Genomic DNA, 17,448 nt, shown 5'->3' on the forward strand with positions numbered 1-17,448 from the left:
GTAATAACTGTAGCAGCTAAAGAATATTCTGCTGAACAAGCAAAAAATATCCCAAGAAACAACTATATCTACGAAGACTCTTGTTCATACAAGATTCTTTCGCTGCTGTTAGGCAATTGTTTGGGAAGGCATACTTTACAGTATATGTAGCACAGACTTAGCAGTATATTACAAATAAAGCCACTTCAGGTAATGATGCAAATGAATAAACATTTATGTAAGTGTGATTATAGCATATATAGGCATAGATGCAGATACAGGAAAATAAAAATTAAACCAACAAAAATCCCTAAATATATTAAATGCAACTGAAGTTTATAACAGCAACTCTAGAAAAAATATGTGTGCTTTTACATTTGGTAGGTTGTGAATATAGACATCTGTGCTACTGCATTAATGACAGCATTCATGGACTTAAAATGTCAGAGCCCAAAGTCCTTCTAGAAAGTTGCTTGTATAAATCTATAATGTGCTGTTTGTTTCTATCCCAAAGAAAGTTCAGGCTAGTACACTTGGGGGACAAGATTAGGAGCATTCTCTTCATAAGATAGAGTAGGTATTCTTCATTCCCTATTTTTGATAGGGTTGCTGGCCAGACAGAGAAAGGAGAGGTACCACACCACATTCCATTCCCTCCTTGTCCCTTGCTTGTACAGGTTTCCAAGCTTCCCTGTTTCCATTTGTTGCTGCACTATTGTTCACTAATATGTTCTCTTAACATGTTTTGGGCTGCAGGACTCTGACTCTCCAAGGCATTCTACAGCTTCCAACAGCTCCAACCTGAGCAGCCCTCCCAGTCCCATTTCTCCTCACAAGACCAAGAGCCTCTCCCTGGAGAGCTCTGACCACGTGAGTTGGGACACATGAACTGCTTCAGCACTCAGATTTGACATCTCAGCAGCTTTTGGTCCCCATGATTCTCCATTTGCTCTCATTGTCATCTCCTCTCAGCTTCCCTTCAAGAATCAAACTGTGGGTTGGAGGGGGAGGAAGAGAATCTATTTGCCATCACTGGCACCAGTAGCGCAAGGTCACAATTCTCTTCCCCTCCTAATAGTAGCCAGCAAACAAAAGAAAACCTTGGTGAGGGCAGCACGGAGTTGTTGGTATATGAGAAATATTGGTATATTTCTATTATTATCAATTTTATTTCATAGGATTATGAAATTCCATTGTATGGCATATTATGCAATACACCACACTCCAAACAAAACATGGTAGTGTAGGCTGATATACACAATATGTAAAAGGAAACCAGATAGATTTTGCTTTGATACACGTAGACCCATATTATATTTTTTCAGGAATAATACAGCAACACCCTCCATGTTTGGTGATAGGGTGAAATTTGCCCTGCCAAGGAAGATACACATGCTTTCAGACAGCCACTCTGAATGTCAGTCTGATTGTTATCAGTAAATCTTATTGATTTTGGGGAAAATGATGCATATTTTACTATAATAGAGTTTAAGTAAATACACAAAATTAAGAGTTAGTACATATGTATATAATAAAAGAAAAAGCAGCATTGTGATGCAGCAGAAGATGGATTCCTATTTAAGAGATCCTTTAATTTAAAATTTGTGGTGTTCCTTTTTTCATACTAAATAATCTATGGATTGAGGGTGTGATCTGAATTTAGAACATGGCACTGGATAAAAAGCATACAGCCTAGATGAAGACTCTATCCTCAAAATTTTTGCTCTGTGACATTTCCTCCTTATCAGTAGAATAACTAAAGCCATAATCATCATTTTAAATTATCTCTGCCTGTTTTCTGCCTGTTCTTTACTTAGACAAGCAAAACCTATCGTTTACCAGTACAAGGATGAAGTAAACTGAAGGGTATCCAAATAATGATGGAATCCCCTCAGCTGAAGTAAGTGTGAATAGAAATGAGCTTTTGGAAGATTAGGGCTAGGCTTTCAAACCCATTTTGCCTTTTAATCACCACAAGCTCTTAAGTAACCTTTCTTAGTTGACTAACTACATTCACCAAATACCAGGATTATTCAGTCTGAAATAGAAGTTTGTAGTTTGTTCTTGAACATTGAAGGTAAACATGCTGCTTGTAGAGTTGTACTTTGCTAAAATACTCAGTAATTCAAGACCTCTGTTCTGAAGATTTTTCATTGCAGTCTTCTCCTCACCCATCCTGGTCCAGAATATCCATTGTCACTGATGTTGAATTCTGGTGGTTGGATCTAACACAGAAAGCCTAGTCAGAGCACAACATTTCACTCTGAATAGCAGAGATCCATCATCACCTAGAGAAAAAGAGGCAAAGACAACATGCAAATTGAGGGTAAAGGCAAATCCTTTTTCTTCCCTCTGTCTTCTTGAATAAAATGAGTACAGTTTGCATTTTCACACTAGATGAATGTGATTTTTCTTCTTAGAATCATTGCTTCTTTAGGCTAGAACCAAGCTCAAGTGGATAATGTGTTCAGATGGTAATTTTTTTTAAAAAAAGAAGAAATAATAGTTTCCTCAAGTTTTGTAATATATCATGGATATTGTCAAACAATTACAGTCAACATCAGCAGCAAAACAACACAACTGTAACAGTTTCCTAGGTCCCCTCTGAAAATCATCAGCTACATAAGATACAAAGATACAGATCTTTATCTCTAACCATCTAGGTGTATTCAGTCTGCTAATTCTGTGTCTTTGTTTGCGTTTAGCTCTTCTTATACTGGGAGTAGGAGGCAAACTTAAAGCTTTGCTATTAAGCATAGTATCCTAAACCTGTCTGTTGAATTGACCTTGTTAAGAATCTCAGAGTTGTGTGTTTTGTCATGAATTAAAAACAAAAGGTTTGAATTTCAGAGCTACCAGTTAAACATGCGAAATGAATTTCCTGCAAGCCTTTTCGAAAGGATTGAAACGCAGGCACAGGAGCAGCATTTAAAATCTATCAGTTCTCTTGTCTCCTTCAACAGTCACCACCCCAAGGTTCTGTTTCAAGCCCCTTCAGTCCTTCCTACAATGATGCTCTTGCCATTGTCACTGTTCTATACCATGGTGGAAGGGTTAGCATTTCCTCCACCCCATCATATTTGCTGGTGGTTTTTTAAGGCTTCTAGTTCTAGCTTTAAACTATACACCTGGTCTGCAGGATTATTGACTTCAGAAATTATCTTGGAAGCCCTTGTCAAGTCCTATGGCAATCAATCTGTGTTTCACTTGAAGATACAGTTGTCACACATTCAAACAAGAGTTAAAGAATTTGCAAATTAGAAAATTTTACGTAATATCGAACTATTTCATAAATTAAAACAACTATCCTTTGTTAGGATGCTGTGATCTTGCAATACTGATATTGATATGGCCTTGTGTACTTGTTTCCAGCTGTACCCAACACAAACGGTCTTAAACTTCTGAAAGTTAGCTAGTGAAGTTGAGATTTGCTGCTGTGCATTGCTCAGTTTTCATTCCTACATGATTCTGTTTCTCCAGGCACTTTTATACGCTCTGACTGAATCCTGACTAATTTGATTAGGCTCCCTTTTGTGTACACAGCTTGAAGCTGTGCTGGCCCTAAATGAGACGTTTTGCTTCAAACTGATTCAGGCACTTCATTCATTGCCCTGTTATATTTATGAGGTTCAATAAATTGGATTATAATTATAAATGAACCTCAGATGGTTCAACTCTTACTTGAGACTCTCTGTGTATTTAAAATAGAAACAATCATGTTTCTTTTCAGAACACATTCCTGTTGTGTAATTAATTTTATTCTGAATCAGTCTTTCTTTAGAGGCTTTGTCTAAAATTGACTGATAGGTTGATTTGTATTCCTATTTTCCTTCTTTTTTTCTTTTTTTAGAACAGGAGGGTTTTGGGGGGAGAATTTCACTATAACATTTATGTTAAATTCTCAGGTATTTGGAAACAGCAGGCTAATGTTTTAATATGATACACATTAATGCAATAATGTACTTTTTGGGATGTGATTCACTAGAGATATATCCTAGTCACAAACAAAGCTTTTGTTCTGAACTCTAAAACTTGGGAGATAAATTGAATTAAGGATAGCGGATGTTAAAAAATATTCATGACTTTTCAGCTACCAAGTTTCAGGGATGACACACACATATATAGCAGCATCAGCAGCAGAATTTATTCCTTTTTCCTTTCCTTGTCTGTCGTTTAATGAGAAAGAAATTGGCTTGTTGGGATTATCCCAGAGTTACCTCTTTATCACCTGGGTTCCTTATCTAGATGCACTGTTTGGAGGCCCCCGGACATGCCTGTGCCTTGAGAGAAAGGTTACTGAAAGGCTCCTGGCAAAAAATAGCCCAGAGCAATAAGACTAATCAAGGCACCCTTCTGGCACTTTCAGAGGATCATCATTTGGGTTTTCCTGGGAAACAGATCTAGGTTTGTCATTTTTAGTCTACAGAGGGCCTTCAGAAATCAGTTAGGCTGTAGACTTTAAACTTTGGGGACCATATTATATGATAAGGCAATTCCACAAAAGTTTTCATCTTTTCCTTTCTCATTCTGCATAAAACCTAGTCACACTGATGAGGAAGCAATTCACAACCAAAAAACGCTGTTGGTATTTAACAGAATTATACCTGCCTTTTTATGTACGATTTCATATCATTTATTTTTTAAAAAAAGATATTTTTAGGGATTTTTTCATTGTAATATTGTTGTACAGTTTTGCATGGCCTAGATGTAATCACTTTTGTTTTGTTTTGTTTTGGTTTAGAGTATAAAAGCTGACAAGTGTGTGTGTGTGGGAGGGGGAAGATTCTGCTTTGCCTCTTCTCACTCGTATTTTTGATTCATGCCCTCAGTATTGTAGAGGACATTGTAAGAGATTCTCTGCTCCAGAACAATGATGTAGATTCTATTGCACAGAAATATTTAAGGTGGATCAGTCAAAGGTGTAATAAGTGACAGACCACCAATATTTTATGTTGGTAACACTTAATATTAACCTACTTTGATGTATTGCAATAAAACAGGGAAATACTAGAAATTCAGATCGTTTGTCTTCTTTTCCCCTCCCCATCAGGTTAATATTTTATGGTTAAGAGTGGGCACATAAATTCAGCTATTGAGATCTTAATTTCTTACATTAGAAATGCTGGGCCAGGAGGCTTTTAGGGAGTGGTTGCTCTTTTCCAATGCATCTATTTAATTTAAACCACAGACCAATAATACTTTCTCATTCTGGTCTTGTTTCCTCAATGTTGCTGAGGACAAATACATTTAAGCCCATCGTATTTTTTGTCTGCCTTGAGTATTTATTCCCTTGCGTGTGGTTTGCAAAGCAATGTAATCCAGATGCATGTTGAATTGTTTTGTGGATGGAGCTTAATGAATGGCTTTCTGACGGACAGCCTGAACTTCTAATTGCAAGGTAAATATTAATTGCTCTTATTTACTGATACACTGCAATAATGAGGAATTTGTGTGGCCCTGTAGATTCATCTTTCTAGTTAGGAAAGATAGAGCAGAACTGTGATAGATGGAGGACATGTGTATCTTTTTTGCCAAAACCTTGCCCTCCCCACCCACCCACCCACCATAATGCTCTTTGCCCAGAGTGCTATTTACAGTAGCTTATTTTATAGGAAACAGTGAGGAAAGAGGTCTGATACGGTTGCTAAATATCATAGTTGCAACACACATTATTCTTGCACACAAACACTACTGCCATTTCTAAAAGCCCATCACAGAAAAGCCCATGTCTTCTTCTGTGGCAACTACATTATTGCTTAAAGATCCTAATGATTCTAACATCACTCTCTCCTGGACCACTTTTATTTCTCTACACAAAATCAAGCATGCTTAAGTTCATCTTAAAAATCATTTGAATTCAATGGATTTAAGCTCACATAACTTAACAGAGTATAGCTATTGTCTTTGATTGCTATCATGTCTTAATAAATCTTGGGGCCAAAACATTCTCTCCCTCACCCCCAAGTGAAGATTTAACAGCATGCAGAACTTGAGTCATGAGATGTTCAGAGCATTTAATGACAGCCTCGCTACATTGTGTATTTCTGATTCGCTTTGAAAAAGTCCTGAATCTCTCGTTTGGAAACACATTTCATAAATGATACATGAAGCACCTCAGCTCACATTCTGACATTGTCTCACTCTTATTATACATTTAGTAGCAACTCAGTTTGGCTGCCACAATGACCTCAGGTTCTGTTTTTGAAACTCACGGTAAACCATTTTTCCATTAACCAGGAAGAATGGCTAGCTGAGCACAGAACTTTGTTTTATGACAAGCAAGAAGAAAGTGACTTTGGCATTAAATTGTTCAGATAAAAACGTTTTTCCTTGTAAATGAGATTGTAAATTTCTTTGATTAAAGGTATTAGGATAACATCTTGTGGAAGGGTGATACTGTGTACAGTAATATTAAGTACCTCAAAAAGCAGATTCCAACTGGCATTTAACATTTTTGGTTTAACAAGCCCCTTGTCAGCTTTTTATACTCTTAATAATGTTTATACTCCATCTTTTTACACATTTCATCTCCCTCTTTAGCTCTCTGATAATGTACCAGATTATAAATATTTTATAATTTTCAAAAATCTATACCATTTTTCTATAGATCTTAGGACTTGAATTCCATGCTATTTCTTCAATGCCATCAATTGTGCAGTATGTGAATAACAGTAAACAGTCCCAAAGAAATAAGATCAATTTATCTAATTGCATAGAAGCAGCTGCAAGATACTTTATGCAGCAAGAGAGGGGCTGGGGATCAATTAAATAATAAAATGACAAGTAGATACCCTTTCCAAATCCTTGTTAATTTGACAATGAACTATCATATTGAAAGGCAAGTAGCGTGAATCAATCGAAAAATGCTCATAGTATAGATTGGTAGAACAATGAGTCATTTATGCATATCATATGACAAATTGTTTGGCAGCAATTTGTATCTAAGTGATTGATATATACCCAGGACATATAAGGAGCTGTCCACTTGCTGTAGTTAAAGCTTTCCTCACAGTTGCATCAGCGCCTCTTAGGAGATAAGCCAAAATTGATGTAAGTTGGAATAAATAACGTCAGGCCTTCTAAAGCTCTTTTATATTGTTGGAAAGACTTTTTGTTAACGACTGGTGTGCCCAAGTGATATGCAGAGAAGGTAAGACCCTTTCTCCATCACCCATTATCCTAAATTCTAGTAGTAAAACTGATTCAGGCAAAAGAGAAAGGTGAGATATATTTGTTTTATTCCTTCCTTCCTGCAGGATTTATACTTCCTGGTGTAGCATGGTGGTATAAAATCAATTTATTATTAACATATCCAGCAATAGAATTAACTATTTTAAAGGGAAAAATATTAAAGGCATTGGGTCAGAAGTCAGTTGAAGGATGTTGCAGTTAAACTTGCTGGTTGCAAAGCAAGTGTTAACTTTGATTATTCCAGGTTACAGGCTAACTCCTGTGATTATGTACCTTCGTTTTTTACTCTTGGTGACCACGCAGATAAATTTTATTCATGGCGATCTATCCCTAACCTATTCTTTCAAGTCTCCCAACAGTGCACTCATCACCACTATAACTGAATCCATCCACCTTGCTGCCAGTCATCCTTTTCCTCTCTTTCCTTCTACCTTTCCCAGCATTAGAGCCTTTTCCAGAGAGCTGGGTCTTCGCATAATGTGTCCGAAGTAGGATAATTTGAGCCTGGTCATTTGTGCCTCAAGTGAGAACTCTGAATTGATTTGTTCAGTGATCCATCAGTTTGTTTTCTTGGCTGTCCATGGTATCCTCAGGAATCTTCTCCAACATCAAGTTCAAAGGCGTCAATACTCTTCCTATCCTGCTTCTTTAAAGTCCAACTTTGCAACTTAAAAGTCCAACTTACACTCTTTCAACCCTTACTGTATGTTCAGCCAAATCTTACTCTTGGCATACATGGCAATTTTTTTACACACATTGTAGAAAAGCATCTAGTATCCTAGAGGTTTTGGACTTCAACCACTATCAGCTCCAACCACAGCAGGATCAACAGCAAAAGACTGTAGGATGCATAACCCAAAACATTTAGAGTGTTAGGTGCCTACACTTCAGATCACTGCAATACATCTTTAAAGTATTGCTTTTAGTAAAATAGAGTCCAAATGAAGCCTGCTCATGCATTCACATCAACACATTTTCAGAATATCTAGAAGGAAAAGCAGGACCACAAGATCTTTGGCAACAACTTCCTCTACCCTTTGTTAAATGGGAATTACACACCCCAAACTCAGGCTTTCCAAGCTATTAAAACAACTCTCTTGTGAACTGGGTTAGACTTTGGGGTTAAATTAACATTTTAGCTTTTTTTTAAGCGGGTATTTTGTTTTTACTGCAAAGACAGAAAGGTGGGGTATAAATTGAAAAAAATAAAGTTCAGCTGAACACATGAAAATATCCACTCAAAGGCTTCCTGCTCAATGGATAGAGGCTGCAGTTTATTTGGATTAAATTATGTTGGCTAACCTGCTCCTCCCACTGCTGAAACACTGGGAAAAAAAAAAAAAAGAAGTACAAGACTCTTCTTACCATTGAGTCAATTAACTCCAACACAATCTTCTGCACAAGCACCTCTTTATTGCAAATCAGTTCAAAGTTGAACAGTTACAACTGTTGTACAAATATATATATATATATATATATATATATATATATATATATATGCGCCAGCTTGCAAGTTTGTGCATTAAGCCATTTAAATGTATATTACGCTTTTCAATGCAATCCTGAAACATAATTGATACTGAATATACATCTCCTATCTTCATCAAAAGTTGCACTACCAAATACGAAGACATGAAGATGGAGAAAGTATAGTTTTTCTGCTGGGCTCCTACAAATGCCACAGTTAGAGCTTTGGTTTCTCTAAATCTCCATTTAATGAGTGAACTCAATTTATGAGAGAACCCCATTAACTACATTCCTTCTACTTATAGCTCAAAGAATCAGAGATGAACAACCAAATTTCAAGGTAAGGTGTTCTACATACACCAATGCACTGTTTGCATCCAATTCTTTAAAATCCTCAGTTTTGTTGAGCACCAGAGACTGAAGGTATAAGACAGCTTATGTATGTATATATTTCACACTGCTCCATAAGGAAATCCCAGTCATTACAGACTCCCATCAATTATACAAAAATAAGGTTTTGTTGTAAATTATGTTGGCATTCTATTCTTCGCAGTATGAAACAGCAAAAAAAGCCTTTCACTTTAGAAGAAAACTGAAAAAAATCTTGAAGATGGGGAGGAGAATAACATTTAAAGAAGTACAAATAGATTTCTATGCCAACTCATTTTGACTCTTTTGTTCCACCTCACTATTTTTTTTAAAAAAGTCAACTCAGCTATCAACGTTAAAACATGAAGAAGATTGCCAAGATACAGAACAATATGAAATGCAGCTGTTCATTTTTCCCTCCACATCTTCTAAACTAGCAAACCACTATTTCTTATAAAACAGAAGATACACCTAAAATCTGGTGAGAGTGTTAAGTCGAGGAACTATACCCAACAAAAGAACAATGTCCTCAAAATTATTCTGCTTCCAGATCATCTGCTGCATTGCTGAAGCAATTCTGGAGGTGTGATAGGGAAGAAACAGTACTGTGGTGTGCCAGAGCTTGATGATTGGCCATATTCATAAGACAACATTTAATAGTTCTTTTGTGCCACTACTCCTTTTTGGTCTTTTCACTCCAGTATTTATTGTAGGCTTCTTGAAACATATCCTTGCATGGAATTTTGGCCTTCAGCTTGGAGCATATGAGAAAAGAGCCACCCATTTTCCGATGAAGAGAATAGGTCTCTTCTGGTGGAGGGACCAACCTGTGCTTCAGCATGATTGGGATTAATCTATGTATCTTCTCAGTGGTAGTTTGAGAGCCAAAATCAAAAGGTTCACTGGATGCAAAAGCTTCTCCAAGAATGAGGACAGCATCCAAGTGGGCATCTTCCATAGCCTGATTAAAAATAAAGCAGAAAGTGATTGTGATCAACTGCTTCAAGCAGGCCTACTGAGAAGAAAATGAAAGAATCAATCATCACCAACATAAACCAGACAAGAAAGGTCTGAAAAAAAGAAGCAGTAGTCAAAATACAGCTCTGGAATAATAGCCCACAAACAGCTATACTTGGCTTAATATACAAAAGAAGGCAGAGATGGCTCTGCCTTCTTAGCACAGATAAGACAGTTGTGGCTGGCAATACAATGCAGAATAATAAATACTTCATTACATGTCTTAAAGCAGGCAGACACCCAACATGCTTATACCCCAATCTAGATAAGATTTGAATAGCCAGGATAGCATATAATTTCCAATCCAATCCTACATATTTTTATTCATATTCAACATCTACTATTTATTTGATCAACACAGTATCACCATATCAATTTGAAGCAAACTTACAACTTAGCACAGAGACTATGAAAAGTTATAACTACATCTTTCTCAATACGATGTCAATACAAAGACCTCATATTAAGGGGGGCAGCAAGGAGAAAGTTCCTAGTTTATAAACCAGTCCCTCATCCATTTATTTATAAAGGTATTCAGCTGAAATCCTTTCCCTATTATATAAAATGGGAGATTGCTGCCTGTTGCTAAATTTTGAGTTACAGTTAGCTCCTGCTTCTCTAAGTGCTTTAATGGCCTAACACAGGTTGAGCTTTTCTATTTTATATTGTCCCCTATAAAAAGGCTCAAGACAAATCTGAAAAAGTATCACTTGAAAATAAAGAGTCTTTCAAGATCACCACAATATTTTATTACTTTTTATTTGTATGCAAGTAGATGAAACCAGTACTGAAACCAAAGGCATACCCAGTTCTTCCCACAATCCTCACAAGGATGCAGCTATTTCCTCAATACCTTCCTGTGTTCAATCATGACAGCTCCAATCATACCTCACACTTCTTTCTGCAAAGCTAGAAAATCGAAGTCCATATTCCAGTACAGACATTCCAATTTCTGCAACAAAGCTCCAGCTAACAATGAATTTGTCTTAAAGGCACCATATGACGGCCAGGAAATTGAATGGAACTCACCACTACAGGTTCACTCCTCTTTCAAACTACTGTGCTTCACAGGACAAGCCTGCAAAACACTCCCATGCCTTCCCTGGTCCAAGACCTTATCAGCAAGAGAACTCTCCAAAGCCTATATTTTTAAAGGGTTTCAGTAAGGAATGGTGGTCAATCTATTATGATTCAGCCTATGTAGATTGCAAATCAACATCCTATCTCTATTTATTTGTCCTGTGGTAGATCTCAGCTAAAATACAAGGTTTTTGAATGACAAACTAAATACAAGGTCTTTGCATGACAAACTAAACTAGAGGAGAGAAAGAGGGTGAATATAGTTCAGCAGTTATGGTGGTTTTCAGGTTTTGGAATGATGCATTCTCTTATTGTTGCCTCAGAATTTTGCTTGCTTGTGAGCAAGAAACCAGTTGCCCCAGCTTAGCCCAGCTAATGCTTCCTAATTAGTTTTAGCTATTTGTGTGAAGGGAAAAGAAAAGCAGATGCAAGTGGGCTATGTGTTGCTCATCCCAGTTTGCAACTCAATCACACATTAAAACAAAAAACCTTGGCAACCTGGCTTATTAGATGGCAATGCAACAACTGAGAAGCAATGCAGATATTCTTTTTTTGAGGAGGGATATTTATTGCATTCTCTTCAGTTGAGAGTCAGAAAATCAAACTCAACTCATAGCAGTAACGAAGGAGGGACTGTTTGGGTCTGCTACATACCTTGTTTTCATAGCCAGTTAAAAATTTCATTTCTATTGACTTCTTCAGCACTCTCTCTCTGTCCATGTCAGCAGCTGCTTTGATTAACTGTAAGAGGCAAGAAGACAAAAACAAGGCATGAAATAAGAAGCAATCTAATTAGGTACTTTCTGCAGCCAAGAACAGCGTTTACTTCACAAGGAGGCAAGTCACCCTTGTAATAAATATCTTAGCAATTCCTAAATGGTATCAGCTTTGTAAAAGCAAGAACTTCTGTCTCCCAAAACATGCAAGGCAGAAATATGAACCAAATTTGAGGAGAAATATCTGAATATTTCTCCTGAGTGGTCTGTACCCAGAAACTAGAGTAAGTTTCCCAGAAGAAACACCAAAGACCTACAGAAATACTGCAATTTTTATTACAGAAGCCTACATTAGCATCTGGATCCTGTACAACAAATACCAAACAATTGTTCATATTTAGCTAATCATCAGAATAGCCCATCTTCCCTCTATGGTATTTAGTTATAATATAATGTATATATTACAACCAAATTACCATAGAGGGAAGATGGGCTATCCTGATGATTAGCTAAATATGAACAATTGTTTGTTATTACCAACATTATCCATCTGGGGTAGGTAACAACATATGGATAGGGAGAAAAAGAGGACATTCTTCCTCAGAACAAAAGCCTGGACTTACCTATCAAACTATTTTTGGTTCTCTTTTGGGAGGCAAAGGCAAAAATAGTAAAGTTATGTTGCACAGAGATGTTAAAATACTCTGGGCATAAAGATATACAGGTAGTCCTTGAGTTATGACAATTCGTTCAGCGACTGTTCAAAGATACGATGGCACTGAACAAACAGTATTTACGACTGGTCCTTGGAGTTCTGGACGTCGCAACATCCCTGCGGTCATGTGATTGCGATCCGAGCACTTGGCACCTAGCTCACAATTACATGTCACAGTGAGCCATAGTCACATGATCGCAATTTACAACATTCACTGCCGGATTCTCACAAGCAAAGTCGGTGGGGAAGCTGTCAGGAAGTTGGAAGCTGCGATCACATGAGGTTCTCACTTAACAATGACAATCAGGACTGCTGGAACTGCCGTCGCTAAGCAATGTGGTCACATGACATGCTTTACAACCATGTTGCTTAGCGATGGCAATTCCAGTCTCAACTGCCATTGTAACCTGAGGACTAGCTGTAAATTTAATAAAAAAATGTAAAACTCATTAAAAGTATGTAGCAAAAAGCTGCTTCCTTCAAGCTGTTAGCTTGATTTTTGGCTCGACAACTTAAAGAATCATCCACTTGTCACAAACCCCCAACAGGCACTGCAGCAACATTAGAGCTCTTACCTCTATGTACATATCTGTGAATTTCTCATCAAAGCCACGTGTTGCTCCAAAATCCAGAAGAGCCACCTGGAAAAAGAGATGTGTAAAAATTTCTGAATGGCAGAACTATTCCACAAGATTCACCTCTAACTGGAAGGACTAGAAGCATATTGTTCTAGTTTCTCAGAAGCTACATTTTCCATCTAGTTTTCATTGGAATGGCTGAAAATCTAAAAAGGACACTATTACACTGCACTACAAAACAGCATATCTGACAGTAAGTATATTACTGGATAAATACAGCAATAAAACATTTTGATAGCAGCTGAAGAGATATATAGTACAAAATAGGCCATTTCATCTGGTAGATGAAATAAATCCATACTTTAAAGCAGTATTTTAACACTGGATAAAGGCCAGGCTCTGTTAATACACCTCTTGTCCCTGCAGTGGAAAGCTATGGTTTTGCCACTTCAGACAAAGGTATTCCCTGATGATACTATCAAAAGACCCTTACCCTAAGATGTCGGAGAAGACATTTCTACAGCACTCCTCCCAAAAGGTACCTGGTGGCTTTTTTTGCCTTTGTTCTTCAGCTGATCTATACCTTACAGCACTTAGGCTAGAGGCCAGGCTGATTAGCACTGAAACAAGAGTGTGGCAACTAATCCTATCTACTGGCTTAGAATCTATCTATGTCCCCCTGGGCTTCTGCCTCTCCTGGCATGCAGTAACTTTAAAATCTAGATGGCATATAGCAGCAACCAACACACAGTTTCACCTTGGCATAGCCCCTGACTCCCTTCTAAACGTGGGTTACAACACCACTATGGAGTTTATTTAAACGAAGACAAGACGACACTGAACTTCAGCATAATTTGTCTTGTTGGTGACTCAAGGGAATCACAGCCTACATGTTATTTAAGTTATCCTATACCCTTACCAACAGGCTTTTTCCAGAGCACATTTTAATGCCCTCCCTTCTGCAATTATGGATGGCAGATACCAAGAAATCCTTGCAGCACTTAGGTGGACTTAAAGGCAGATATAAAGGAATCCCTTGTGTCTCTGGTGAGCTTGAAACCCTAGAACATGTTTTTCTAAAATGTACGTTCTGTGCAGAACTGCACTCCCAGCTAAGTCATCCTCTGATGGAAAGACTGCCGAGCCATCCCAATATTACCTAGAGATTTTCTTAAATGATAGGTGTCCTGAAATCACATTTTTAATTGCCAAGTTTTGTACCTTAGCCATAAGGCCGCAGCATATTCAGACTTATTAATAGAATTCTATCATATATTAAACTGTTACAATGCTGTTCTGTCTTTGGACTAAACAAGAGTTGTTTCAAGTTATATTGTATAAGATCTTGAATCATAATAAAAATGTTCTATTCTCTTCTGTTCACCTTAAGAAAGCATAAGGAAGCCAGAGAATATCATTAAAATACCACTGTTCAACTTCTATACTCCAGAGAAAAAGTCTCTGAAGCTTTTTCCCCAGGTCCTTTTATAGGTTCCTCAATTAGTATATTTTGGCATAAAATTAACATGTGGCTATCCATCTTTTCCTGAAGTATATACATGTTGGAGGGTATAAAACTTATTCTGAAACGCAGACCCTATGGATGACAAAGCAACAGAGACTGTCTGGTCTGACCAGTGCTCCATAAGAACCAAAAATGGCCAGAATGATGACTCAGAATCCTCTGCAATACTAATGGAGCCTACCCAAAACAAAACTGATACAAACTTTAGAAGGTGTCCACTGTCCTACTGTAAAGCTACTTGAACCCACTGCAAAGAGGCAAAACGCAAATAAATGTGTGTGTTTCAACTTTCAGAGAGATTTACCTTGTGCAACTCTGGGTCGTAGAAAAAGTTAGACCAGTTTGGATCAGTCTGCATGTACCTGAACTCAAACAGCTCCCGCAGGCACAAAACTAATATGTTGTGGCAGATCTGCAAATATACCCACAAAATGGATACAAACAAACAAATGAACAAATCAGTATATACTAGGAGTAAACAAACCACCCAAGATCAAATTCAAGATTTGAAGGTGCCACAATTAGATTCCAATATGATTCAAGATTCAAAAGCAATTTCATTTGATAAAGATATGACTACAGTTTATAATGGAGTACTATCCAAAAACCTGTAGCAGCTTCATTAGCAGTAATGGTAGGCCCTTAAAGGACATTAATCATGCAAAATTACAGTTCAATAACTAAGGGTTTCACAATAGTAAATATGTCAAGTATTCCCTCTGTGCCTCTTTTAAGGCAGAGCTTGCATGAATGAGGAAAGAACAGCACTGCTGCTTTACAACTGTCAAACAGTTGTAGAGAACTTGCACCCCTCTACAGCTTGAAAATTAAAATGTTCAGAAGCTTTTTTTCAAAAGGAAGCTCTTACTAAAGATCAAAGAGTCTACTCCTGCTGCTCATTAAAATACATGAGAATACGAGATTAAAGGTCAGGTACAGTAATCAAGGACATGTCACAAAAGAAATATCCATAAGGAGGAGAGTCAGACAGGGATGTGTACTGGCCCCACTTTTATTCAACTGCTATATAAACTCACTGATTCTTCATCTAAGTAGCTCTACTTTTCATCCTCCTAAATTAGCCCAAAGACATGTCAATGTATTACTGTATGCAGATGATGTAGTAATTCTGTCATTAACTTCTATTGGCCTCAAAAGTGTTTGAGATCACTTACACATACTGTATTGAGGAGGAACTAATAATAAATTACACCAAGACTAAGATACTTTTTCCAAATGCCTGAAACAGAGAAGCTAGAACTTAGGTAGGCAGTCCATTGAGCAGGTTAAGATATTTCAATATCTAGGGATAGTTTTTCAAGCTTCGGGAAGCAGAAATGCCCACCTGGACTATGTATCTTGTAATGCAGAGATCTGCATCAGCTATCCAAACTTATTATTTTTCCAGAGGAGCACAATTTATCCCTGCTGCAATTAAGTTGTTTGCAGCTAAAGCATGAGCACAACTGCTGTACAGGGCTCAATTGGGACCATATAACAGCATTGTTACCTTAGAAAGAATACAGACAAAATTTCTAAGAAACATCTTCCAGGTTACCCGCTATGTTCCAAATGCTGTACTTCGATGGGAAGCAGGAGTCAGTAAACTTGAATCTAATCTCTGGATAAATATCTTTACCTACTGGCTAAAATTACATCATAACCCCAGTGGACTGACTCATCTAACATTGGTAGATAATCCTCTTGGGAAATAGCTACTCAAAAGAAACTGAGTCTCTATGGTTTCTCCAGTGATACCATCTTAACCTTAGAGTCAGATCAAGTTAAACCAATGTTAAGGCAAAGGAACTTAGATATAAAAGGCTAAACAGATTCTCATAATATAATTGCTAATAACCAAATCTTAGCACCTAAACTAGCTTCATATTTATATTGTATTACAGTCCCTAAACTCAAGCCCAATTTAATGTCTTCCCCACTGATGTTTTGGAAGGGAAATATAGGAAAACCCTATATGAAACCCAATATTGCCCCTGTGACACAGGTGCCATAGAAACCGCAGCCCATGTTCTTTTGCACTGCCAGTTCTACAGGGACATTCACCACCAGCTGATTACCCCCTTTTTATTTAAATTTCCAGGGCACTTTGATAATTTTTATTTGCATTATCTGTTAAACAACCAAGGTAAATTTATTTCTCTAAAAGTAGCAAAATTCTGCTACATTATGTATAAGCTTCGCCCGCAAATGGTTGCCAACAGTTATTGATGTTAGGGGATAATTTTGCTTGCTTTGTTTTATAAAATGTATTTTTATTGGTAAATGGCCAAAATAAAGTCTCTGTAACTGCTTACTTTTCTAGGCTGGCAACCTTATTGGCATGGTTCATTAGCAAAGATGTTCTGAGAATGGAACTTATTTTTAATTTTTTTTTTAAAAGTGTGGTATCGCTACTGCATATATACTATGATACAAGGAAATAGTCCATATTATACATACTTAGTTGTCTAACAAGCACACTGTCTCAGACACACTCATACTATGATGAAGACACACTCACTCTGCTTGAAAAAGACATGGACAAGTAGCAGAAAGGAAACATGAACATAAAGAAGATATTTTGTTTACATGGGAGGGGGTAAATAGAAAGAATGAAAGGGCATGAAAAGGGGGCTAAAAGAACTAACAGAAGACCAAAGGAGCTGCAAATGGACAAAGAAACAAAGGCTACCACAGATTATACTATAGGCTAAACAGACTGAAGTTAAGGAAAGGTAAAATTTAGAAAAAGCAATGTATTTCAATTCTGAGGCCATCTAAAATAGAAGTCCAAGCACGCTTGAAAATCTG

General features: G+C 37.3%; 2 protein-coding genes across 7 annotated transcripts in view; one reads left to right on the forward strand and one right to left on the reverse strand.

Moving 5' to 3' along the window:
* The window catches only part of CDC42BPA (CDC42 binding protein kinase alpha), a 190,275-nt gene extending 185,278 nt beyond the window's left edge, over positions 1-4,997 (forward strand). For all 4 annotated transcript variants that reach the window (XM_088145909.1, XM_088145902.1, XM_088145892.1 and 1 more), the window contains one exon: positions 736-4,997. In XM_088145909.1, coding sequence (XP_088002035.1) covers positions 736-867 — 132 coding nt within the window. In that variant the 3' untranslated portion in view covers positions 868-4,997. The remainder of the gene's footprint in view (positions 1-735) is intronic.
* COQ8A (coenzyme Q8A) overlaps positions 191-17,448 on the reverse strand; it is a 73,264-nt gene continuing 56,006 nt past the window's right edge. For 2 of the 3 annotated variants that reach the window (XM_025168751.2, XM_088145927.1), the window contains 4 exons: positions 14,942-15,049; positions 13,110-13,175; positions 11,758-11,844; positions 7,031-9,967 (listed from right to left, as the gene is read on the reverse strand). In XM_025168751.2, coding sequence (XP_025024519.1) covers positions 9,680-9,967; positions 11,758-11,844; positions 13,110-13,175; positions 14,942-15,049 — 549 coding nt within the window. In that variant the 3' untranslated portion in view covers positions 7,031-9,679. Of the gene's footprint in view, positions 2,268-7,030; positions 9,968-11,757; positions 11,845-13,109; positions 13,176-14,941; positions 15,050-17,448 lie in introns of those variants that run through there. The other variant, XM_088145934.1, reaches the window with a different exon arrangement.

Source organism: Python bivittatus, unplaced genomic scaffold (assembly GCF_059951505.1).
Source record: "Python bivittatus isolate LINGU-HERP-01145 unplaced genomic scaffold, Pbiv_v1 ctg000020_np1212, whole genome shotgun sequence".
Classification (NCBI taxonomy): domain Eukaryota; kingdom Metazoa; phylum Chordata; class Lepidosauria; order Squamata; family Pythonidae; genus Python; species Python bivittatus.